At 47.9% G+C, this 26,047-nt stretch overlaps 1 protein-coding gene across 6 annotated transcripts in view; it reads right to left on the minus strand.

Moving 5' to 3' along the window:
- Window positions 1–26,047, minus strand: part of ZBTB7C (zinc finger and BTB domain containing 7C) — a 216,874-nt gene that overhangs the window by 55,328 nt on the left and 135,499 nt on the right. Inside the window, exon 1 of one of the 6 annotated variants that reach the window (XM_080572136.1) lies at window positions 1,007–1,302. The exons of the other annotated variants lie outside the window; for them this stretch is intronic. Coding sequence (XP_080428262.1) covers window positions 1,007–1,053 — 47 coding nt within the window. The 5' untranslated portion in view covers window positions 1,054–1,302. Of the gene's footprint in view, window positions 1–1,006; window positions 1,303–26,047 lie in introns of those variants that run through there. 6 annotated transcript variants of the gene reach the window in all.

Genomic DNA, 26,047 nt, shown 5'->3' on the forward strand with positions numbered 1-26,047 from the left:
AAACACATCATGTCAAACAAAGCTGATTTTGTTCTCCGAGCAGATTACAAGTTCAGTTAATAAAGATAATTGCCTAGAGATAATATACATAGGCTTTTGTAAGGCATTTGATTTACTATGGCATGGCATCCTGATTAAAAACTGAGCACTGTATTACAACAATAAAGCACATGTGCAGGGGCTTCAGATCTGATCTCTGCAAATAGTTGTCATGGGGGAGTCGGGCTGTTTCCAGGGGGATTTCAGAAGGCTCAATACCAGCCCCAATATTCAGCGTTTTCTTATTGGAAGCAAATATAACATCGCTGCTGATAAATCAGCTACGTGCTACAAAAACAGCAGAGGCCAAGCAGCCATCTGAGCAGAGCAGGCAAGCAGCTGGCTGGGGTCACCACTGCTGTGCTCGGTGAGCCTTGAGTGCACAAATGTGAGCAAGGAGGAGCTTTCACTTCTTTGGGCTTGCTGCAAGGGTCCGTCTTTACCCTGCTGTCTAACCCCTGTGGGCACCTAGAGTGCAGGAGAAAGGAGGCACAAAAAGACTAAGAGGCTGGTCAGGAAAGCAACACCTGCTCCAGTGTCTCCATCTTAAGTCCACCTTTCATTTCAGTGGGAGGCATTACAGAGTCAGGGAGTTTCTGTGCAGGGAAGGCTGTCATTGAGGCTCAAAAAAATGCAAACCTTGTTAACATTAGCCTAAGCAGGCTCAGATGCAGACCTCACCTTCAAACTGGGGAAACAAATGCCACAGCTTTATACACCAATTTATTTCCACACATTTAACAAATCAACATTTGCCTCCCACCCTCCCTCCCTGGAGCAGCAATTGCAGCAACTCGGTTAGCATTACTCCCAGCTCCCAAAGCCTCGCAGTTATGCTTGACCTTCACCACAGCCCTGTTTTCATTTCCTACCTCCCTTTGCTTACCCCCTCCCCATGGAGCCCTGCCAGATGTTCTCCCTGCCTTGAGCCCATCCTTGCTTGCTGCCTCACCTGGGTTTTAATCACCTTCTGCTTTGATTACTTCTCTTCCCTCCTTTACAGCCTTCCTCCATGCTGTGCCATCTCACCAGCCTTTGTGGGAGTACCAAGTGGTCCAGCCAGATTACTCCCACACTGTAGGAAATGTCTGCTCTTTTCTTGGTTTCTTCCCTACCCTGGGAAGAGCTTCAAAGCCACTCTCCCCGCTGGCAGAGCTCCCTGGAGAAAAGCTGTGTGGACAAGGCCAGCAGCGATGTGAAGAGCCCAAACAACCTGGCATCACAGCTTTAGGTCAGATCCAGGGTCCAGTGACTGCCTTAAACGCCGCAGGCTGATGCACCAAACCCCTGCTGGGCCTCCAGGAAGGTGCTCTCAACCCCCAGCTAGCTCAGGATTGTTATAAACCCTGACCAGGGAGGTTTAGTCCCCCTTCTGTTAGTGTTGGGGAGAATCGAATGGATGTTTTACTAATGTCTCTTAGGTGACGGGACATACAGTATAATTAAATATCATTAAATGTACTTACATTATCAAGTAATCTATGTACACTGGAAACTTAGGGAGTACATTGAACAATCAAAAGAATCGTTGGAGGGGAACCCCGGGAGGGAATAGGTACAACCTGACCTTGGATAAGGGCCTGGAGATGATGAAATGAGTTGAAGCAGAACCAAGGAGCGGAGGGAGCATGCGTCGAGTGAGAAAGGTGAAAGAGTTTAGCGGAGAGGAAGACTCCTTACTTCATCTGGACGACCACCTGGACGACCACCAGAGTGCGCCACGCATGTGCAAAGGGGAGGGGAGCTAATTAGAATGAAAAGCGAGGCTGATGTTGCAACCTGTAATGAATATGTATACCTGACGCAATATTGTATGTATAAATAACGGCTGGGAAGTAACGGGACTTGAAGCCAGATTTGGGCACCTGCCCCGGCTTCCAGCGCTGAATAAAGCACCTTCATATAATCACTTGGTGGTTATGTGGTTGCTACGCTAACATTTTGGCGACCCAGATGGGACAGCGTGGGCACTGCTGAGGCGGATCGTGTCTCGGTTTCGCTCCAGCCGGCACCGAGGGATTCTCGGGGAGCAGTCGACCACGACCGACCTCCGCTGCTCACGACGTACCACTGGAGTGGTAAGCAAAGGTGCTTTCAACTTTGGGTATTCGGTACCGATTTGGTTGGGAAAGCCTGCCGGTCAGACGCGGCGAAAGCCACGCTCGGTTGGGCAGGGAGCTCCCGGGGTAAGCCTAGGCGCCGTCCGTTAGACAGAGCGAAAGCTCTGCAGGTTCGGCATTGGTAATTGTATTGGTTTGTGCTGAAGGGTCAGCACCTGGTATTATTGGTATGTAAAAAGCGTGCTGCTGCTGCTCCGGCAGCTTTTGGGAAAGCACGCTGCTGCTCCGGCAGCTTTTGGGAAAGCACGCTGCTGCTCCGGCAGCTTCTGGAAAGTGTGCTGTTGCTGCTCCGGCAGCTTTCGGGAGAGTGTGTTGCTGCTCCGGCAGCTTTCGGAAGAGTGTGTTACTGCTCCGGCAGCTTTCGGGAGAGTGTGTTGCTGCTCCGGCAGCTTTCGGGAGAGTGTGTTGCTGCTCCGGCAGCTTTCGAGAGAGTGTGTTGCTGCTCCGGCAGCTTTTGGGAGAGTGTGTTGCTGCTCCGGCAGCTTTCGGGAGAGTGTGTTGCTGCTCCGGCAGCTTTCGGGAGAGTGTGTTGCTGCTCCGGCAGCTTTCGGAAGAGTGTGTTGCTGCTCCGGCAGCTTTCGGGAGAGTGTGTTGCTGCTCCGGCAGCTTTCGGAAGAGTGTGTTGCTGCTCCGGCAGCTTTCGGGAGAGTGTGTTGCTGCTCCGGCAGCTTTCGGAAGAGTGTGTTGCTGCTCCGGCAGCTTTCGGGAGAGTGTGTTGCTGCTCCGGCAGCTTTCGGGAGAGTGTGTTGCTGCTCCGGCAGCTTCCGGGAGAGTGTGTTGCTGCTCCGGCAGCTTTTGGGTCCGTATCATAAGCTCAAAATGAAAAAGATTAAAGAAATTCTGGGAAAAGATGTACCTATCCCGCGGACATCCCCGCTGGGGTGTTTGCTAGCACACTGGAAAGAGGGAGGTTTTGGTCAAGAAATGCGGAAAGGAAAGCTGATTGATTATTGTAATATTTGGTGGCCACAGTATAAACTAGAGGACCAAGAAACTTGGCCTGAGAATGGAACATTGCAATATAATACAATTTTACATTTAATGCTATTTTGTAAGTGGGAAGGAAAATATGATGAACTGCCGTATGTGGAATTATTCTTTTATTTGCGCCGAAAGTCTGAATGGCAGCATGCTTGTGGAATAATGGTGCTTGAAGTTTAAACTGAGGAACGTTGTTGTGCATGTACTAAGGAGGGACGCTGTATACAGCATCAGGCAATAGAGAATAATAAGTATTATGGGAAATGAATAATGGAAATATTGATCTGGAAGATGCGCCGTCGGCTCCGCCGGAAGAGCCAGGACAGGGAGGGAAAAGAGAAAAGGAAGATAGCAGTAGTGATGGAGAATCCCCGATTTTAGTCTCCCCGTGTCACATAGGACCCGGCAACAGCGAAGGGCAGGAGAAACTATAAATGAACAGGGAGGGAAAATAATCGCTCTCCTCAGGCAAGGAGTGGGGACAGAAGGACCGGTATATGTCAAGGTGCCTTTTTCAGCTGGGGACTTAATGATATGGAAACAAGCAGCCGGCACCTACAGGGAAAACCCAGAGCCAGGGTAATGAAAATGATAATTAAAACCCAAAATCCCGATTGGGATGATCTCCAGGTGATCCTGGATACTTTGATGGATTCAACAGAAAAAGACATGGTATTGCGGGCAGCCAGAGAGAGAGCCCGAGAAGATATACGAAATGGATTAGTGCTTGGAAATCTAGATCAAAACTTCCCCACTGAGGATCCCCAATGGGATTATAACACAGGGGATGGAATAAGGAGGCTGAAGAGATATCAAGATTGGGTACAAATCGGGGTATAGAATGCCATGCCCCGGACCATAAATTGGTCAAAATTGTATAATGTCAGGCAAGAAAAAGCGGAATCACCTTCCGCCTTTTTAGAGAGATTGAAAGAAACTGCTAAGAAATATACAGATTTAGACGTAGAGACTGAGCAAGCTAAAGCTCAATTAGCACTCATTTTCTTGGGACAAGCCCAAGAGGATATTAGGAAGAAATTGCAAAAGTTAGAAGGTGCAGATTTGAGAAATTTGGATAGGCTGTTGGAAATAGCCTGGAAAATCAAAACTAGCCCAGCCAGTAAAAATTGAACTTAAGGAAGGGGCCCGACCGGTACGGATTAAACAGTACCCGTTGAAGCTAGAAGCTAGGCTAGGGATAGTAAAGATTATAGATAAATTTCTTAGCTACCACATTCTGGAGGAATGCAAATCTGAATATAATACCCCAATTTTCCCAGTAAAGAAACCTAATGGGGAATACAGGCTAGTGCAGGACCTTAGGGCAATAAACGAAATAACAAAAGATATTCACCCAGTGGTGGCTAATCCTTATACATTGTTAACATCTGTAAAAGAGAAATATAAGTGGTTTACGGTAATTGATTTAAAAGACGCCTTCTTCTGCATACCCATTGACAAGGAAAGTAGAAAGCTTTTTGCTTTTGAATGGGAAAATCCACGGAACGGACGAAAGATGCAACTAACCTGGACAAGGTTGCCTCAAGGATTCAAGAATAGCCCGACCCTCTTCGGCAGTCAACTAGCTAAAGAAATAGAAGACTGGATTAACCAAGAACAGATTCAGGTACCAAAGGACCGATACTTGCTGCTACAATATGCGGACGATATATTAATAGCTACCGAAGGAGAGTCAGAATGTATTCAGGTAACTATTGATATTTTGAATCAATTGGGACTAAATGGGTACAAGGTTTCTAAACAAAAGGCACAAATCGCGTGCACAACAGTAATTTATTTGGGATGTGAAATTTCTCAAGGACAAAGAAAATTGGGAGTTAACCGAATACAAGCTATTTGTGAAATCCCCGAGCCGCGAAATCTGCACGAACTACGGGCTTTCCTAGGTATGGCCGGGTGGTGTAGACTGTGGGTAATGGACTATGGACTCATAGCAAAGCCCCTCTATGAAACCCAAAAGGCCTGTACATTTACCTGGGGAAAGCCACAACAAGAGGCCTTTAAGAAATTAAAAGAAGCCCTGATAAAGGCACCTGCCTTGGGCTTGCCGGACTTATCAAAGGACTTTCAGCTGTTTGTGCATGAGAGACAACGATTGGCATTAGGAGTACTGACCCAGCGACTTGGGAGCTGGAAAAGACCTGTGGGGTATTTTTCTAAACAATTGGATGCGGTAAGCGCCGGATGGCCCTCGTGTTTAAGGGCCGTGGCAGCCACAGTCCTTTTAATACAGGAAGCCAGGAAGCTCACATTAGGGAAACAAATTGAAGTGTTCGTGCCACATATGGTGACTACGGTATTGGAGCAAAAGGGGGGCCATTGGCTATCGCCCAGCCGAATGATGAAATATCAAGCTATATTAACTGAGCAAGATGATGTAATCTTAAGAACTACTAACCTATTGAACCCAGCAGTGTTTCTAGGAACAACTACGGAGGAAGGAGACCTCAGTCATGATTGCGTGGAGATCATCGAATATACCTATGCCAGCAGAACAGACTTAAAGGATCAGCCTCTGGGGAGACCGGATTGGGAACTTTTCACGGATGGAAGCAGCTTTGTGGAAAATGGGACTCGTTATGCAGGATACACGGTAACTACATCAAAGGTAGTGATTGAGGCAAATTCCCTACCTCCGGGGACTTCAGCCCAACGAGCAGAAATAGTCGCCCTGACGCGGGCCCTGGAACTAAGCGAGGGTAAGAATGTGAATATTTGGACAGATTCAAAATATGCATTCGGGGTAGTCCACGTACATGGGGCATTATGGAAAGAAAGGGGAATGCTATCCTCATAAGGGACTAATATAAAATATCAGGAAGAAATATTGAAATTAATAACAGCTGTACAGAAACCCCAACTGGTGGCCATAATGCATTGTAAAGCTCATCAAGGAGGGATGTCAGAGATTGCAGAAGGTAACAGATTGGCAGATTTGACGGCTCGGAAGGTCGCGCGTGAAGTACGGAAAGTAATGGCTCTAATTCCATCGAAGGTAGGCCTCTCTTGTTTCAAATTACCTAAAAACCCAAAGTATTCAGCAGAAGATGAGAGACTTGCAAATTTGATGAAGGCCCAGAAGAATCCTGACGGCTGGTATGTGACTGCGACAGGACAACTTATAGTGCCTCCTATAGTAATGCGAGAAATCTTACAAATAAAACATAATGAATGTCACTGGGGTGCAGGAGCAATGGTGACCTATTTGAAACGAGGTGTCATCTCGGTACACATGTTAACAATGGCAAAGTCAGTAATGTCAAAATGTGAGCTTTGCTTAAAGAATAACCCGGTAGCAAGGAAACATGCTGAGATGGGAGAATTAGAGCTGGAATAGAGCCTGGAGATTACTGGCAAATAGATTTCGTGGAACTGCCTAAAGCAAGAGGTTATAAATACCTATTGGTAGGGGTTGATACTTTTTCAGGATGGCCGGAGGCCCTTCCCTGTCGCACCAACCAAGCAAAGGAAACGGTAAAATGGTTACTACAGGAAATAATCCCTAGATTTGGTGTACCATTGGGTATTTCTTCAGACAGGGGACCACATTTCATTGCCAATGTGGTTAAGGAGGTTAGTAGGTTACTGGGAATCACCCAGAACACCCTATCCCACTTACTCCACCCCCATCCTATAGTACTAGCGTTAACAAGCAGGCATAGAGGAATCAATAAGATAGTAGACTAACAAAGATGCGTTAAGATTATACTTACTAATCTCTATATCAAGTTATACTCACTAACCTCTATTAACCTGATTCAACCTAATAGTAATGAAAATACTTGCTCTTGGTATGAGTGAAGTATTTTCAAAGGGGGGAAATGTTAGTGTTGGGGAGAATCGAATGGATGTTTTACTAATGTCTCTTAGGTGACGGGACATACAGTATAATTAAATATCATTAAATGTACTTACATTATCAAGTAATCTATGTACACTGGAAACTTAGGGAGTACATTGAACAATCAAAAGAATCGTTGGAGGGGAACCCCGGGAGGGAATAGGTACAACCTGACCTTGGATAAGGGCCTGGAGATGATGAAATGAGTTGAAGCAGAACCAAGGAGCGGAGGGAGCATGCGTCGAGTGAGAAAGGTGAAAGAGTTCAGCGGAGAGGAAGACTCCTTACTTCATCTGGACGACCACCTGGACGACCACCAGAGTGCGCCACGCATGTGCAAAGGGGAGGGGAGCTAATTAGAATGAAAAGCGAGGCTGATGTTGCAACCTGTAATGAATATGTATACCTGACGCAATATTGTATGTATAAATAACGGCTGGGAAGTAACGGGACTTGAAGCCAGATTTGGGCACCTGCCCCGGCTTCCAGCGCTGAATAAAGCACCTTCATATAATCACTTGGTGGTTATGTGGTTGCTACGCTAACACTTCCAAATCTCATGTCTGCCTGCTTAGTTAGAGAGCTGATAGCTCTTGCTTTCTTTGCCATTCCCATACAATATCTGAGCCTTATTTGAGTTCCTGGTTTTGGAGACATCCTGCAGCAGCGAGTTTCGCAGAAGCAACCAGTTGTGGGAGCATTTTCTCATGGGCATGGCTGCCTCCTTCAGCAGGTTGTGTTAGGAGACAAGGAGATGAAAAGCATCCGACGTGCTGGCCGCTCATTAGGTTAGAGATGTTACTGTCCCCTTTTTGCTGCCTCTACTTGGCTAAATGCCTCCCCCCCAGCTTTTTCCAGCCTCTCTTGGTGATTTTTTCCTCTGGCTGGTAATTGTTCTCATTGCCCTTCGCTCACAGATGGTCCTTGGAGAGCTCAGTATTGACGTGGTGCCAGCTCTCCTCATTCCCAGCTGCTAAACTGCATTAGGAGAGGAGCTAAAACACATCACAGGCTGCTCCTCCACACAGACGGGCAGGGTGGGATGGGATGGGGCTGCCATGAGCCCATTTGCCCCTTTCTGCGTAGCTTCCTGGCTCCTCCTTGGAGAGGAGCTTCTGGCAGAGCCACCTCCGCTCCCTTCCCACCCAAAGCCATGGCAAGCTGGGGGCGCAGGGGACCCCAGCACCGAGACACACGACACAGGGCATACCACCTCACAAGGTGGCAGGGATGACCTGTCCCTGCATCAGCTTGCCTGTTCCTACCCTTCGTGGTCACCATGGCTTGGCCAAGAAGCCCCCGCACGCAGCCAGTGCCTTTCAGCAGCGTGCAATTTGCCTCCGAGAGATACAAAGAGAGCGGTTCGACTTTCGGGTTGTTATCGCCAAATCTATCAGAGGGATATGCCACCTTACACCAACATAATGGATTAAAGCAGAAGATAAAATGCCATTCCATTATCTATTTATTAAAAGCACCACTTGAACTGCTTTTATTTGGCATACATCTCATACTAAAGAGGCACTCTTTGACTGTGTAAATCAGCGAGCAATTGTGTTTTAACAGCCTTTAGAATGGCATTTCCCCACAGTTTTAGATGGACTATCAGACAGAAACCCTCTTCCAAAACTCATTTATAACAGGCACTAGCACAGAGCTCTTTACTGCTCCTGCACCACTGAGACAAATACAAAATGGGCTTGTAAAACTCACAAAGCATAGCTCATTCCCACCTTTCACCCTGATGCATGAATATCTTTAATGACAGGTCAAAATAAATAATTCTGATAGCAGAGAACTATTTAGCTCGCACCAGTAGATGGGGTAGGCAAAGAAATGCAGGCTGCAGCCCCCAGCCCACTGACCCTACCTCTTCTGCAGCAATCACCTCTCAAAGAACCAGGAAGGATGAAGCCACTTTAACTCTGCCTTCCAGTCACCTGGGTGAACACTTTCAGCCAAGTGGAAGAAATTATGCCAAATTTTTAGTAAAAGATTTCAGGTGTGAATAACAATATCTGTGAACTGCAAAACAAAAAGGAGGCTGTTGTCTTATCTCTGCTTCACCAGAATAGATTGGGATGTTGGTTGTTTTTGTTGTTGTTGTTGTTCATATCATTGTCATTTTTTTGCCAGGTTCTGCCACTTTCGGTATTCTAGTCTTTTTTTTTTTTTTATAAAGTGCTTTGACGAAGAAAGCTGAAGCAACAGAACTCAGGAGCTGGCTGTGTTTTAAATGAACTGCTGATGGAAGACAAGCACAACACCCTGCACTGTGGAAGTCAACAGAGTCTCTGCCATTGACACGAGCAAATGTCAGATCTGTTGCGAACAGGGGAGAGAGAGACACGTGGAAGAATGCCTCATGCCCATGGTCTGGAAACCATCTGAGTAGATAGACAGATAGATAGATAAACAGACGGGTGGGTGGGTGGATGGATGGATGGATCCCCACAATTCCACTGCCAAGAGAGGGATTTCAGCACACACTGTGGCAAACTCAGTGTAGAGGTGGATACCTTTGTTCTTCCTTTTCCTGCGGCCTCCCACATGTTCTCCCTGGTGGCGGGTGAACTGGATGCTGCCTTGCTAGACAAGGGCTGGAAAGCTCAGGGCCTGGCTGGGTGCCCACCTCACCTGCAAGGACACCCATCCTCAGCTGGCCGGTCACACAGCCCCGTGCACCAGAGGCAGCCCTTAAGTGGATTGACTTCTAACAGGGCTGACAAACCTAGACAATCATTTCAAACCACAACCACTTCACATTCAGCCTGCTTCAGCCCATGATCTCCTTGGCAGGATCTCCCTTCACAGCGGCAGCCAGCAGCCCCAAATAGGTGCTGACAGGGTTTTGAAACCTTCTGAACTAGCTTTGAGCTCCCTTGGGTACCACAGGGAGGATTTCTCCTAATGGCATGCAAGCTCCCTGGCTCTGACAGCCCTGCTATTGGCCTGCCCAGGAGGGAAACAGCATCCCATTCACTGCGTTCGGTAGTGTGAGAGGTCACTGGGAAAGGTGCACTTGTCACCAGGAATAAACTGTTACATGGAGGTTCTGTCACATCTTTCTCAAGGACTGAGCCAGCTGCAGTCAGTGGAAAAGCTCCCCTGCCTCTGCTGGGGTCTGGATCTGTCCCTAAGCAGCAGGCAGCGAGTAGTGTAACCTCTCCTAAATGACACAGGCTATCAGCTGGCACGGAGCGTGCCCCGGGAGATGCCCAGGGCGCGTGTCCCTTCACATGGATGTGCCAACAGGTCCAGTCCAAGTGTCTCATTAGCAGATGTCACCCCAAGACCATACCGCTTGGAAAGTGCCAGCTTCCCAGCTGCCTAAATAAATCTCCTTCCCTTTGCTTCCTCTTGCAAGAACATCTTATCTAGAGCCATTCTGACACAAGAGCCACTGGCAGACCTATGGGGTCTGGGCTTTAGAGCTGCAGCTCAGCAGAGGGCGGATGACCCCCCATGCATTTAAGATGCGAAAGCTTCCAAAAGAAACTTTTTATAACAGGGTGATATAGGAGGAGATTTGCATGCTCTCCACGATGGGTAGCAAGCCAGGAACAGGACAACAGCACAGGTGACATGCACAGAAGATAAGTAAACATCACCTGATCTTCTGGGAGGAAGAAACCAGAGCCATCCAGCAGCAATCTCTGCTTGCTTACCTGCCTTAGAGATGTCCTAGGAACCCCGACACAGACCAGAGGAACCCTTGCATGAGATGTCCTGCAGAGGCAAAGACCATGTCCTGCAACACCCAGCTGCTGTGCAGGCCTGGGAAGACCCACCAGCCCATCAGCCTCCAGCTTTGTGCAGCCTCGCCACATCAGGAGACCCTGACGAAGCTCCATCTCCCGGTGCCCATGTTTCAGGGCAACCCCTTGCCCAAAGTCAGCTTTCAGAGGTGGTGCAGGGGGTCACCAAGCCGTTCAGGCCAGACACAGCCACGTGGGCACAGGCAAGCAGCAAGCCCAGCCACGCCACTCGCATGCAGCACCACGCCAAGGGCTGCGAGCCAGAGTCCGAATCCTCTCTGCCCCCCTCCTAAATGTAGGTCAAGCCACAAGGTGACAGTTAGTGCTGGCAGAGCTGCCTCTGCCCACCGAGCTGCCTCTAGTGCGGTACCAAAAATTAAAGTGAAGCAATAAGAATTAGAAGAGAAGGAATACGGAGCGTAAAACCCAAGCACAAGACTAAGAAGTCCCCGGGAGCTGAAGTTAAGGCAGGGCATGAACCTCCCCTTGCAGTGCTGCCAAATCGAGGGGATAGGACCCTCGGTTCTGGCTGCTGCTCCCAAGTGGTGCCAAAGAGGGGCCAGGCATTCCCAGCACGGCTCACCTGCAGGCAGTAGATGAGCTCCTGGTGCTCTGGTGGTGGGGAAATCGCAGTGGAAAGGCTGGAAGATGGTGTGTCATCCTTCATACACCTCTCCTTGAGCCTCATCTCCCAACTGGGCTTTGTGCCTCAGAGCATCAGCGTTTAGAGCCAGCAACTGAGCATTAAGGATGCAGTGGAGGCATGCTAAATAATCAGCCCCAGTGTTACACGGGACTGCTGGGCTGGGTGCTGGAGAGGGCAAACACCATTTTCTTAAACGCTCTCCCTCCCCCAGCCCTGCAGCATTTGATGAGCTTCTAACTCCAAGACACCCCCCACCCCTGCCGCCCTCCCACCCCAGCACCAGGAGTTTAAGGGGATGGAGGCGGGGGAGAGGCCAGGTTTCATTCACTTGGACACGAAGCCAAACTCCCTGAGGCTTTAATCCCTCCAAGATGTCGCTGCCCACCTGCACCGTCCCCCCCCAATATTGCCTGAGCGCTTCTGACTGCCTCCTGGCCTCAATTAAATGTGACCTGGGGGAGAAGCAGATAAGAGTACTAAAATTTAACTGTCTCCACAGATGGTAAAAATAAAGTGTGATGTGACAAGCGAGGGCAGTGGGGGCTGGCGCAGGCACGGCAGGGATGCCAGCCCTCCCTGCTCTGGCCACGGCTGTGGGTTGCAGGCGGTTTTGCTGATGGTGAGATGATTATCTCTCGAGCCCTGCCCAGATCTCAGCTTCTCTTTCCTTGACACCTTTCACAGTCAATTCCCCCAGTTCATCAGGGAAAACGTTGCTTTGGAGGAGCAGGTTATGTGGAGGAGCAAAAGCTGCACCCCATCGAGCCCCCCGTCCTGCACTGTCGCTGAGATGTCCCAGAGACATCCCAGGTCAGCCTAATCCTGCTGGTCACAACAGGATGGATTTCTCCCCTGCCACTCTTAGCCCTGGCCCTAAGTCTCCCAATACAAGACAAAATTTGGCCTTACCCAAAGTCTGCAGCTCTCGAGTCCCATGAGAGCCTTCCTGGCTGCACAGACCCCTGCATGAGGAACCAGTGCATTTCTGGGCATGATTCTTTCTCTGAGAAACCAAGTGACCATAAGAAGTGTTTCAGGCTCAAAACAGCATCTTCTGCATCCATGGGACAGCAGAAATGCCGTTGGTACCTTCAGCACCATGCCAGGCTCCCAGATCCTGCCGCACGGTTCTCAACAGAGCGAACTAGATTCTGCTCAATGGACAATGGCATTTTTGCTGGAACAAAAGCAAAAGCCACACAGACAGTTGTTTTTTTTTTTTTTCCTAAGACTGAACTGCACAAGCAGGTAGTGCCTCGGCCCCTCGTGCGGATGCATGCCTCAGCACCCTGCCAGCACACTGCTCCAGCGCATCGCAAGCATTGCTTTCAGCGCTAGGGAACAAAAGGCTGCAGTGTGGAGGGGAATGGTGGGAAACCTTCTGGGCTCTCAAGCTTCATTTGAGACCTGGTATTTGCAGCACGGTCTGCATTTCATCTTTTCATAAGTAACTCTTACCAGGAAACAGTACAAAAAGGGGGTATTTCAAGGCAGAAAAGTTGGTCTCCTAATGCAATTTTTTTTAAATCTTTTGTTAGCAACTCTTCTGGGGTGCGAATCCAGCAGAGGCAATACAGTGTAATATGCACTCCTAAATTAGTTTCCAGGCACTTGGGATGCTTTATTATTCATTTCCTCCAAATATTAGGTAATGCCTTTCACCCCTTTCAAAGTCTGTACGAGGGGTCTTTGATGCATTGTGTGACTTGAAAGTTTCAGGTCTAAAGAAGCATTTCTTTTAAGTCCTCTCTTTTATCAAGCGTATTCTGTTCTGTTCACTATAATGCACACAATGGCATAAGAGTCTTGACCTGCTTCATGTCTGATGGGCTGAAATCTCAGATGCATAGGATAAAACAGCCATTCCTAGCAATGCAGCTTAAACACTTATGACCCTATTCAGGCAAATATTACCCAGGGGTCTTCCATGGCACTGAAAGCTACAGAAATTGGCTCCATAGATGGCTGACCAATTCAACAGTGAGAAACGACCCTACTACATTAGCTCCCCTTTTCATTTCACCCTAGGCGAGCCGGGGTCTGGAGGTAACCACAGCAGGAGGCGAGAACCAGTTGCAGCCAGATTCATTTTCCTTATGAAAGTATTCTGTGTGTGTGACCATGAATGTCATTATGTGCATCTGCAAAAGAGGGAAAGGAATGACATTAGGGCACAGTGGCAGAAATCAGCAAGCTTTTGTCTTATAGTTTCAAGGGAGCGCTGGCACATCCCCTGGCTTTCAGGAAGCAGAAATAAAATTTGCAGCATTGAAGGTACTGCAAATATCTCAGATAACCATCTCCCTGCCTCTGCAGCAGGTTTAGGTACGTGGCCTTTGGTGGGTCACCTTGCACTTTCCTGCATCGGTCTCCTCCATGTGTGAAGCAGAAGTAATAGCTCTCTTTCTACAACCAGTCTTCTTTTTCCTGTTTACACTGCAAGCTCGCTGGTTTAGTGACTGCCTCTGTCCAATAACATACTGGACCCAGGACAGGGATGCTAACTGAAATTCATCCATACAAAAGCAAATACTTTCCACTACAAAATGAAATGTTTTTTGTCCTTTAGACAATTGCACTGACCTGTTTCTAAGTACCAGGCTGCTATTATAGGATATTAATCTGCTTTTATCAATGTAAAAGCAATACTGACAGGTTGAGCTAGAAAAGATTTTTTAAAGGGCAATATTGGAATCCAGGGGTAAAATTCAATGTAAGGACGAAAGAGCTCCTAAATGGGTTGAAGCCTTGTGCGTTCCTGTATGTTTGAATTTTCCTTGCACGTTTTATACCCTAGGAGCAAAAGAAGTCTCTAGAATGACTCAGAAAAGGATCATTCAGGCTATGCAGGGAGTTGTTTGTAACAGAGGGGTTGGTCCTGCAGCAAATTGGAAAATAAAAAAAAAAGCACCCTGCAGAAAGTCCAGCCAGCTGATGACTCTCCAGTTAGCAGCTCTTAAACCTGCAAGAGACACAGCTGCTTCAAAGTCTGCAGAAGCCCACAGCCTCAACTGCAGTAGCCTAAAGGTACCAAAAATAACAAGGGGTTATGAGAAAGTCTCAGCTCTCACATTACCCATCTGGTTAGGAGGCTTTTCAGGAGCCCTCTTAAGTATCCTTATTAAAATACCATCAAGACAGCCCAGGGCTTTGTCCTGTGTGTGACTGGCGCAGCGCTACTGAACTGGCCTGCTGGAGGCAAGCTGACAGGTCATTATTTTGCCTCCTACAAATTCTACGAGCCGATAAGGAAACTCCAACAATTTGATGGTTTATCAGTTTGCAGGTTGGAAAAGATTCATTCAAGGTTCAGTCAAGATAATGATTCTATTCCTTTCTGGGAAATGAGAGGTTCTGCTTCTCATGGGGACTCTGCCAGAAGCAGAGCCAGGACAGGGATAGGACTGATTGCTCCCAAGTCAGCAGAAAGATGCTGTCACAGCCAACTGGAGCATCTGCACAAATTGTAGGGAGACCAAAACTGCTCCTTTGAGGGAGAGAGAGAAAGAAAAGAGACCAGAACTGCAGGAGAAACAAAATCTATTTGTAAACCCCAGGCAGAGTTTCCCAACACAAGGAAGCCTGTGCAGGAGCATAGAGATGAGAGTGGAGCCTGATGGATAGCTCACAGAATTACCAGACACCATCCAAGTCAAATATGCTGAGGAGCCAATTATTTAATGCTAAGCACAGTGAAAACTAATGTTTAATAAGCTGAATCACTCCAGGATTGTAAGAGATCTGCTTCTTGCAGCTAAAGGGACCAAACCCCAGCTGGTGTAAATCAGGATTAGCCGCACCCCAGGTGAGCATTACCAAATACCCCCACAATCATGCACTGGTGCCTCAGATCTGTGCTGCCCCCCATCTCCCACAGAACCACCATCCTTACCAGACATGGAGGGGCTGGGGTGCATGGGGAGGAGATGCAGCTGGATTTGGAGAGCAGCTGGGCACATGTGGCTCCCCAGCCATGTGTGCACCCCTGTGAGAGAGGGAGTTAGGAGAATCTTATCAAGTAGAGATAGAGTGCTGACGGCATTAGACTAGGATGCTACTTAGTGTCTTTGCTAACTATGGTGCATTGTGCAAATTAACTGAAGCAAGAAGCCTTGGGCCCCTTACCAAGGTCAGTCTCTTAATAAGAGTGTGAGCCTGTCTTAAGAAACTGGTAGAAACTGGTCCTGCGGATGGACAAGAGCCAAGGAGCAACTGAGTCTGTGCAAAGACAAGAAGTCAACTGGCAGTGACGAGGAAGAGTCATCAATCTTCATCCCCACGACCCCCAGCGACCACCACCAAGAGACACTGCTCAAGCGCAGATGGGAGGAGTTTATGGAAATGACTCCTTGGAACTAATTTTAATACGAAGTGGGGACAGGTTATGAATATGTATAGGCGTATTGTGAAACTTCATGCATATGTAACTCTTTACTGCATATAACCAAGGCAAGTTGCCACGTCAGGCGCGCACGACTTTGGCGGGACTACCCCCCGTGCTGCCCAGCGCTGAATAAACATACCTACTTTACAATCTTACTGATTGTGGAGTCCGTTTTCCGCAAGTCAGTTTGGCGAGCCAGGCAGGAGATGCTTTGCTCGGCTGCAGGATCGACTGTGGAGCGGATGCCCCTAGGTGCACCCTGAGTATTTTCCTTGGAGGAGCCTCCACTCTCAGCCGCTCACCGTGGGAGCAGACAAGGACCTCCTGAAGCTGCGGACAAATGGTATGTTTTACAGTACAGGAAGGGCCTATAAGTCGTACGCGTGGCCGGGGCAAGCTGGTAAATCGTGCAGAGACATCTGGTGTGCAGCATAGTCCCCATGTGGGAGGAGGGTACCCTACAAGCTGACCGATAGCGCGGTCACGGGAGATTTGGTGACCGATGGAGTGGTCAAGGGGTATTTGCTGACCGACAGAATCAAGGGGATTTGCTGACTGATAGAGCAGCCGCTAGCGATCTTGGGAGTAGATCGAGCAAATCCGAGGTTACCGCTGCATCCCAGTTTTGGGAGCCAGGACGGACCTGCTAATGACTGTATAAGAAGCAGGAGAAGGGTAAGTGGGCCTCTCAAAATTGTGACAAGGTTATCTGGGTAATATTTGCAGCTGCTGGAGGGATATTAATTGGAGTGTTGATAATTGTATGTCTTATTTGTGGATGTCTGGGTATCTCATGTTGAAAGCATTTGTGTACGTGTTTGAGACAAAGTATTGTTGTGAAGTGAATTACTCCACGAGGAACATGGCCGGAGATGATACAAACAAGTTTGGTTATTGTTTTAAGTGATATATTCTTGTGGTATGAGCGAGAAGTGCAAGGGGCCTCTTTGTGTGATTGCTTGATTTTGCTGTGTGAGTGAGACGCAGCATCGCTGCGAAGCGAGTGCGGAATTCCGATCCGCGGTTCCGTATTCTCCGTGAGGGGAGTGGCCGGAGACGAACGAAGTGCATGACAGACCGAAAAGAAGTGCTTTTATCCAAGTGTTGATTGGTGGTGCCCAATATACAGGCCCAGCGGTGCATCTTGTAATCCTATTTCGTTCTTAAATGTTTTGAGTCTGACAAGGAGGAAGGTGGGAGCATTATCTAAGTAACAGTTTAGAAGTTTGGGTATATTCGCGGTGCTGTTTGGTCAGTTTCCCAAGTATGAGGGGAGGGGGGCTGACTGATTATCAAAGTGGTAGAACGGAGAGTCACTTCTTTGGTGGTTCGGGCCTGAGCCCTGGGAATTTGGTAAGAAGGGGGAGAGCGAATTTATTTAGGCCTCAATACCTTTTAAACCCCTGTCTTGATGGATACACAGGAGCGATTCCTTGTTTTGTGTGGGCTTACTAACAAAGTGCATGAGAAAAATTAGCATTTGGCTTGAAATTCGGTCTTGTTGAAATGTAAATTTTGTGGAAAAGGTGTTATTGTTTGTCTAGAAGACAGAAGGCTGAGTGCTTCAAGTGTTTTTCCGAAGCCCGGTGCATTTATGATTGGAACGGGACTCATTAATAATCTGAAATAGTAAAGTTTGTATGTGGAAAGAAGAGTTTAATCCCAGAGAATTGGGACATTTGGGAAGAAGATTAGGAAAAGATAGTAAAAACCTGCAATAAAAAGGTTTGCGTGGAAATTGAAACAAGGGACAGTAACTTTTATAAATAAATAAAAGGGAATGGGAAATCAAGGAAATGGGTAATATCCAAAACAAAGACGTCCAAAAGAAAGCTTCCTTGGGTGCATATTGGCATATTGGAAGGATATTGTTAGAACTGGGGGCACAGAAAGCAAGAGGACTTTCACTAAGTATTGCAATCAATGGTGGCCACTATATAAGCTAAATGGCCACTTTATGGATCAATCGACTGTAACACTATCTTGCAATTAATGTTGTTTTTGAGGAGAGAAGGAAAATAGGATGAAATGTTGTATACTGATATGTTGTTTCAGCATCTTGGAGGGAAAAGGTATGGAATTAAGTTGGCCCCTGACTGAGCCTTTGGTGTTGGCATTAGAAAAGTACAGGCTGGAGAAAGATAAAGGAAGTGTTAAAAGGGTTGTTGAAGGTGTTAAAGGTTGTGTGGCATGTAGTATTTGACAGAGCTGTTTGAAGTTGAATGAGCAGGGAAAGAGGATGTAGGAATGTTAATAGTTCCGCCTCAACCCGAGGCTGAGATCTCTAAATCGCGGGCGTGAGCCCTCTGGGGCAGAGGGACCGTGATGGGTCCGAGAGAGTTGTCATGGAAACAGAAAAGCAGCTAACTCTTAAAACAACCTGAGTTCATGTGTGAGCTCAGATTGCCAATGGGACCGCTCAGGGAACTGTCAACGATTGCATTCCCCTAACCGACCCCCCCCCCACTGAGACCCTAATCACCCCGGAAATACCAAAATCTGGTTAAACTGGGAATTGAGAATATGTCCCAACAAGGTCCAAAAGAAACCCCTATGGAATTTTTTGAATTTTTGGACCAACTTTGAAATACAATGAAGAGAAAAAAACTAAAACAAACAGACAAAAATTTGGACCTGTCTTCAGAAAACAAACAGAGGCAATTGGCTAGCCTCTTTCCAGGGCAATCGGCCCCTGATATCAGAAAGAAATTGTCTTAGGCTGCAGGACAAACTTACAACAGTCAGGAATGACAGGGACCTGGGGCATCTCCCCTAGCAGGTCCACTGGTTGAAATAAAGCTAGGAAACGAAGACAGAGGCTTGAATTTTTTTGTTGGTTACGGGAGCTTCTTTCTCTGTGTTAATTAGTCTGTAAATGTAATAGGAGCAACTGGCCAACAGGAGAAGGCGGGTTTTTTTTGCAATGCTTGAAATTTAAATTGGGAAAAATGATTGGAATTACAAACTGAGAAAAACAGTCAAGTTTGGTTCATGGTACTAGATTTAAAAGATGCCTTTTTCTGCCTGCCCGTGGCAACTGAAAGCCAGAAACTCTTTGCCTTTGAATGGAAAAATCCTAATAGAGGACGTAAAACTCAGCTTACTTGGACGGTGTTACCACAGGGGTTCAAGAATAGCCCCACCATATTCGGGAAACAACTAGCCTGTGATCTTGAAGCTTGAAAGTCCCCTTCGGGAAAAGGGAACATTGTTGCAATATGAAGAAGAAAAGGAATGTGTATAATGGACTATTAGTTTACTAATTTTTTTCGGCACTAATACTGTGAACCCAGCCTCTTTCCTTAGTAACAGAGTTTCCAGATTACCCATTCATGATTGCATCAAGACCATGGACACCGTATACTCCAGCTGACCAGACCTAAAGGATACACCCCTAGAAGATGCGGAGGATTGGTATATAGATGGCAGCAGCTTCGTCCGCCAGGGACTTTGCCTCACAGGATATGCGGTAACAAACATCAGCCCAAAAGGTGGATATCATCGCCTTGATAGGAGCTTTTGAGCTGGCAAACATTTGGACAGATTTGAAATATGCCTTTGGTGTGGTGCATGCACACAGGGCAATTTGGAAGGAGAGAGAGGGCTTTTATCTTCCTCAATTAAACATGCAGAAGAGATACTGAAATTACTCCAAGCAGTATACCTGCCTACTAAAGTTGACATTAAAGGACATCAACTAGGGGATACTGATATTGAAGAGGGAAATAGATTGGCTGATGCAGGAGCCAAAGGGGTGGCAGAACGGGCATCTGAGAGTCAAATTTTGGCACTAGTACCAAGAACAGAAAATCAGGCATTAACAAAAGCTTTAGAAAATGAAGTAGAATATTCTAAGATGTAAATGGAAAATGTTACCTGCAGGTTTAACGTAAATAAATGATGGGAGAATTGTGATACCATATTAAATTGAATGGTAATTGTAGAACATAATAAAGCATGCTGGGGAGCTGAAGTAGTATAAGAGTTTTTAAATAGAAAATGGATAGGGCCTAATTTGTATACCATTGTTAGACAGGTATAACAGTAATCAAACTCCAAACAGTGGCAAATTATTTTTTTTTGAACTCCCAAGAAAAGGGGGGTATCAGTATTTATCGGTATTAACTGACACCTTTTCAGGATGGCCAGAAGCATTCCTGACTAGAATAGCCAAGGCTCGGGAAGTAATTAAAATACAAGAAATAATACCATGTTTTGGAGTTCCAGCAACTATATCCTCTGACAGGGGACCACACTTTATCTCAAGAGTGGTACAAGAAATTAGCTGCCATTTGGGTACAGACTGGCAACTTCATATCGCCCTCAGTCGAGTGGCCAAGTAGAAAAAATGAACCACTTAATCAAACAGCAAATTGTGAAACTGGGACAAGATGCAAATTTGGTCTGGCCTCAGTCTCTTCCTTTAGCCCTTTTGCGTATACCAAGGGCAAAGGAAGGGTTAAGCCCCTTTGAAATCTTATATGGACGACCCTATGGAATACAAAGAGGGATATCCATGCAAGCTGGGGATGAAATTATGACCTCCTATATGGTGGCCTTAGGTAAACAGCTCGATGAAATTGGACAGCATGTGAGTGGGACTCGGGGTAAAGGGTTAGATGGACCAGTGCACAATATACAACCTGGAGATTATGTGTATGTAAAGTCTCTTGCAGAGAAGACCTTGAAACCACAGCGGGAAGGACTGTTCCAGGTCACAGCGACAAGAATCAAGGAGCAGAATGCCTGGATCTATCACAACAGAGTGAAAAAGGCACCCAAGACCCCATGGAAGGTTACTCAGGTGCAACCTGGAAGGTTACATTTCTCACAGTCTTAATGGTATCATTGGTCAAGGAAACTGAACAGTGGGTGCGCAATACCTGTGTGAAACTCACCCAGGCAGTGAGTGATAGTTTCAACCTTTCTGACTGTTGGGTGTGCACAGTGCTGCCTAGAGGCAACCTAGAATTCCCCGTATGGGGCATGTGATGTATAAGAAATGTTTGTTCATTATTTTTCATGGCTATATTAAGAAGGGAACAAAAGGAGTTGCTCAAGCGGCGGTAAAAACCTTGAGACATCCTGCCTGTTGATGTCTCGGATATACGGTTGAGAGAACTTTGTGTAAACAGTACAATTGCCAACCCGATAACCCACTGCCCTATCTTAAGAAAAACTAACATGACCAAATAAGGAGGAGAAACGCTGCAAACTAAGCAGAGGAAGACTACTGCCTTCATCCGCGCGACCACCAGAGGGACAGAGACGACCCCCTAGCAACAATCGACGCAGCCGCAGTACTAGAAAGGGGCCACGTAACCCCAGAAGAACCTGATGATAAAAGGGGACTGCGAAAGGGGGAGGGTGCGCGCCGTTTGGAGGAGCATGGACTCCCCTGCCGCCCAGCGCTGTTTTGCTTGCTGATCGCTTACTCAATAAACTAATCGACTTACTATAAATTCTTTCTGGCTAAAGAGTAATTTATAACAGGGCATACCCAGTATGAATTGGACATTGACCTTTGCGCACCCAAGAAATGGAACATGTCCATTTGGCAAGGATGATCGTGAACATCTAGGGGAGAGATTTGAACTACTCCCACACAAAAATGTTAACATATACACCAGATGCTTAAACGATAAAACCTCATGCATAGGTACAGGTCCACTTAGTTATTTAGCCCAGGAACCTGACAACTGTAGTATGGCAGAATATGTCGGCTTACTAAAATTAGAGATTATGGTGTAGGTGTCAACGAACTCAGGATCTCACGGCCTCAATTTTCTCACACAAATCTGCAAGCTACAAAAAGGATTCTATTGGCTATGCGGAGATGATCATGCTAGAAAAAGCTTACCCTTAAATTGGAAGGGTCATTGTATCGGGGGCTATCTTAGCCCTCGAGGGGGTATATTCAAATAACCCCTTTGTGATGAGACCCACGGGATTCCACAGTTTTGTAAGGTGGTTGATTCCATCTCTGGGAATAAGTGAATTAGAAAAAGCTGTCGTAAATATCTCAGCCACAGCTGATGCTCTTTCGGCATTACAGGAAGAAATTTCCTCCCTACACAAAGTAGTACTTCAGAATAGGATGGGATTAGATATACTTTTAGCCAAGGAGGGAGGATTGTGTACAGTCATAAACCAAACTTGCTGTGTATATGTCAACAAAAACAGATTGAGACTGACCTGGAGAAGATTTGGGAAAAGAATAAAATTTTGCATGCGGGAGCTCAGGACGATACATCCTGGGGATTTATAGACTTGGTATAAAAATTAACTTCCTGGTTGCCAAACCTAACCTGGCTAAAACAGTTGTTTATCACAATAATCGTGGTCGTGGTTTTGTTCATGGTTCTATGTGTAGTGATCTGATGTACCTTATGGTGTTTTAAGAGTACAGGAAACTCCTACAGCAAGTGGAAAAAAACAACTCAGACGGAAACTGGAGTCTAACAGATATTTTGAAAGAGTGATAGAGAAACACTATATTGAACCTAGAAATAGTAAAAGAATTTACTAACTTTTTAGAAAAGGGGGGACTGAGAGAGGGAGTTAGGAGAATCTTATCAAGTAGAGATAGAGTGCTGATGGCATTAAACTAGGATGCTACTTAGTGTCTTTGCTAACTATGGTGCATTGTGCAAATTAACTGAAGCAAGAAGCCTTGAGCCCCTTACCAAGGTCAGTCTCTTAATAAGAGTGTGAGCCTGTCTTAAGAAACTGGTAGAAACTGGTCCTGCGGATGGACAAGAGCCAAGGAGCAACTGAGTCTGTGCAAAGACAAGAAGTCAACTAGCAGTGACGAGGAAGAGTCATCAATCTTCATCCCCATGACCCCCGATGACCACCACCAAGAGACGCTGCTCAAGCGCAGATGGGAGGAGTTTATGGAAATGACTCCTTGGAACTAATTTTAATAGGAAGCGGGGACAGGTTATGAATATATATAGGCGTATTGTGAAACTTCATGCATATGTAACTCTTTACTGCATATAACCAAGGCAAGTTGCCGCGTCAGGCGCGCACGACTTTGGCGGGACTACCCCCCGTGCTGCCCAGCGCTGAATAAACATACCTACTTTACAATCTTACTGATTGTGGAGTCTGTTTTCTGCAAGTCACCCGGGGGCATGGTTCAGGCACGGCCGATGGCCTTCTGGGCTCCCTTGTTTACAGGCGAGCGGGTTGTTGCTCCTGGGAAAACGAGCTGAGGTATTTTGGGGATCGGGACAGGCAGGGCTTTTTTTCCGGCATCGAGGCCACTCGAGGGAGCCGCCAGGACCCGGCAGCCCTCGTGAGGGAGGCTGACGAGGCATAGGCGGAGCCAGCAGCGCCCCCTCCCCGGCCCTTCAAAAGCAGCCCCTAGGGAGCACGAGCGACCAGGTGCGCGGCGATCAGGGCGGGCAAACAGGGCGGGGCGCGTCAGAAGGGCGGGGCGCGTCAGAAGGGCGGGGCGCGGCAGGGCACGCAAGCAGGGTAGAGCGTACCCCCCTGCCCATGCGAACAACTCTTCTAACGGCTGTCGACCGCTAGCTAGGCTGCAGTGGTCTACACCAGGCAGAGTGCTCTCTCTAGAAAGTCTGTAACCACCCAGACTGACTGCCTGCTCAAAAATGCGGCAGTTCAGGTCTCTGGATGCAGGGAGTGTCTGAGCCTGTTGCTGCCATCTGAGGGAGGCAGAGAGACTGTGTGTGTGAGGTGCGAGCAGGTGGATGACCTGGTCCGCCTGGTGGCAGAGCTCAAGGAGGAGGTGGAGAGGTTGAGGGCTGTCAGGGAGTGTGACCGGGAGACAGACTGGTGGAGCGACTCCCTGCAGGGCCTGAAGGAGAGGTACCAGGGTGAGACACCCCAAATGGGGGTGGACCCCCTGCCCTGTTGGGCAGAGGGAGGGGACCTAGGAGTTGAGGAGGAATGGAGACAGGTCCCTGCTCAACCTCGCAGGCGACACCCCCCCCCCCCCTTACCAGCCCCCACCTTCCCAGGTGCCCTTACACAACAGATTTGAGGCCCTGGAGCTTGAGAGACCGGTGGGTGAAGATGAGGTAGAAAGTCTACCCAGGAGGATGCCTAGGGCGAGGAAGTTGACTCCACGCCTCAAGACTGCCTCCACCAAGAGAGATAGAAGGGTGATCGTTGTAGGCGACTCCCTTCTCAGGGGGACAGAGGGCCCTATTTGTCGGCCTGACCCTACCCATAGGGAAGTCTGCTGCCTCCCTGGGGCCAGGGTCAGGGATGTTGCCAGAAAGCTTCCCAACATGGTTCACCCCTCTGACTACTGTCCGCTTTTGATAGTCCAGGCTGGCAGTGATGATATTGAAGAGAGAAGCCTGAAGGCTATCAAATGGGACTTCAGGGGACTGGGACGGTTAGTGGATGGAGCGGGAGTACAGGTGGTGTTTTCGTCTATCCCTACAGTGGCAGGGAGGGGTACCGAGAGGACACGGAAAGCCCACCTGATAAACAGGTGGCTCAGAGGCTGGTGCCAACACAGAAATTTTGGTTTTTTTTGACTATGGGGCGCTTTACTCGACACCCGGCCTGATGGCCGCAGACGGGTCCCTATCTCTAAGGGGAAAACAGATCCTAGCCCAGGAGCTGGCAGGGCTCATTGAGAGGGCTTTAAACTAGGTAAGAAGGGGGATGGGGCTGAAATAAGGCTTGTTGGAGCTGTGCCAGGGGGAACAATGGCAAGGCTGGGGGAGAAGGCAATGGCCCGACTGAAGTGCATCTACACTAATGAACGCAGCATGGGTAACAAACAAGAGGAACTGCAAGCCATCGTGCAGCAGGCAGACTATGACTTGGTTGCCATCACGGAAACATGCTGGGACCACTCCCATGACTGGAGTGCTGCAATGTCTGGCTATAGGCTCTTCAGAAGGGACAGGCAGCACAGAAGGGGTGGTGGTGTGGCTCTCTATATTAGAGAGTGTTTTGATGTTGTGGATCTTGAGGCTGGGACTGATAAGGTTGAGTCCCTATGGGTTAGGATCAGTGGGAAGGCCAACAAGGCAAGCATCCTGGTGGGGGGTCTGTTATAGACCACCAAACCAGGATGAGGAGACGGATGAGGAATTCTACAGGCAGCTGGCAGAAGTAGCAAAATCGTCAGTGCTTGTTCTCGTGGGGGACTTCAACTTCCCAGACATATCCTGGAAGCACAACGCAGCCCAGAGGAAGCAGTCTAGGAGGTTTCTGGAGAGCGTGGAAGATAGCTTCCTGACGCAGCTGGTTAGAGAGCCTACCAGGGGAGGTGCCCCGCTAGACCTTCTGTTCACAAACAGTGACGGACTGGTGAGAGATGTGGTGGTCGGGAGCTGTCTTGGGCAGAGTGACCACGAAATGGTAGAATTCTCTATTCTTGGCGAAGCCAGGAAGGGGACCAGTAAAACCGCTGTCTTGGACTTCCGGAGGGCTGACTTTGAGCTGTTCAGGACACTGGTTGGCAGAGTCCCTTGGGAGGTGGTTCTGAAGGGCAGAGGAGTCCAGGAAGGCTGGGCACTCCTCAAGAAGGAAATCTGGCTCAGGAGCGGTCTGTCCCCACGTGCCCAAAGACAAGCCGGCGCGGAAGAAGACTGGCCTGGATGAACAGAGAGTTGTGGCTCGAGTTTAGGAGAAAAAAGAGGGTTTATAATCTTTGGAAAAGAAGGCAGGCCACTCTATAAGGACTATAAGGATGTTGCGAGGCTGTGCAGGGACAAAATTAGAAGGGCCAAAGCTCATCTGGAGCTCAATCTGGCTACTGCCGTTAAAGATAACAAAAAATGTTTTTACAAATACATTAACACGAAAAGGAGGACTAAGGAGAATCTCCATCCTTTACTGGATGCGGGGGGAAACTTAGTTACAAGGGATGAGGAAAAAGCTGAGGTGCTTAATGCCTTCTTTGCCTCAGTCTTTAGCAGCAAGACCAGTTGTTCTCTGGATACCCAGTACCCTGAGCTGGTGGAAGGGGATGGGGAGCAGGATGTGGCCCTCACTATCCACGAGGAAATGGTTGGCGACCTGCTACAGCACTTGGATGTACGCAAGTCGATGGGGCCGGATGGGATCCACCTGAGGGTACTGAGAGAACTGGTGGAGGAGCTGGCCAAGACGCTTTCCATCATTTATCGGAAGTCCTGGCTATCAGGGGAGGTCCCAGTCGACTGGCGGCTAGCAAATGTGACGCCCATCTACAAGAAGGGCCAGAGGGTAGACCCGGGGAACTATAGGCCTGTTAGTTTGACCTCAGTGCCAGGGAAGCCC

The sequence above is a fragment of the Anser brachyrhynchus genome, assembly GCF_964034855.1.
Source record: "Anser brachyrhynchus genome assembly, chromosome: W".
In the NCBI taxonomy this organism is placed as follows: Eukaryota; Metazoa; Chordata; class Aves; order Anseriformes; family Anatidae; genus Anser; species Anser brachyrhynchus.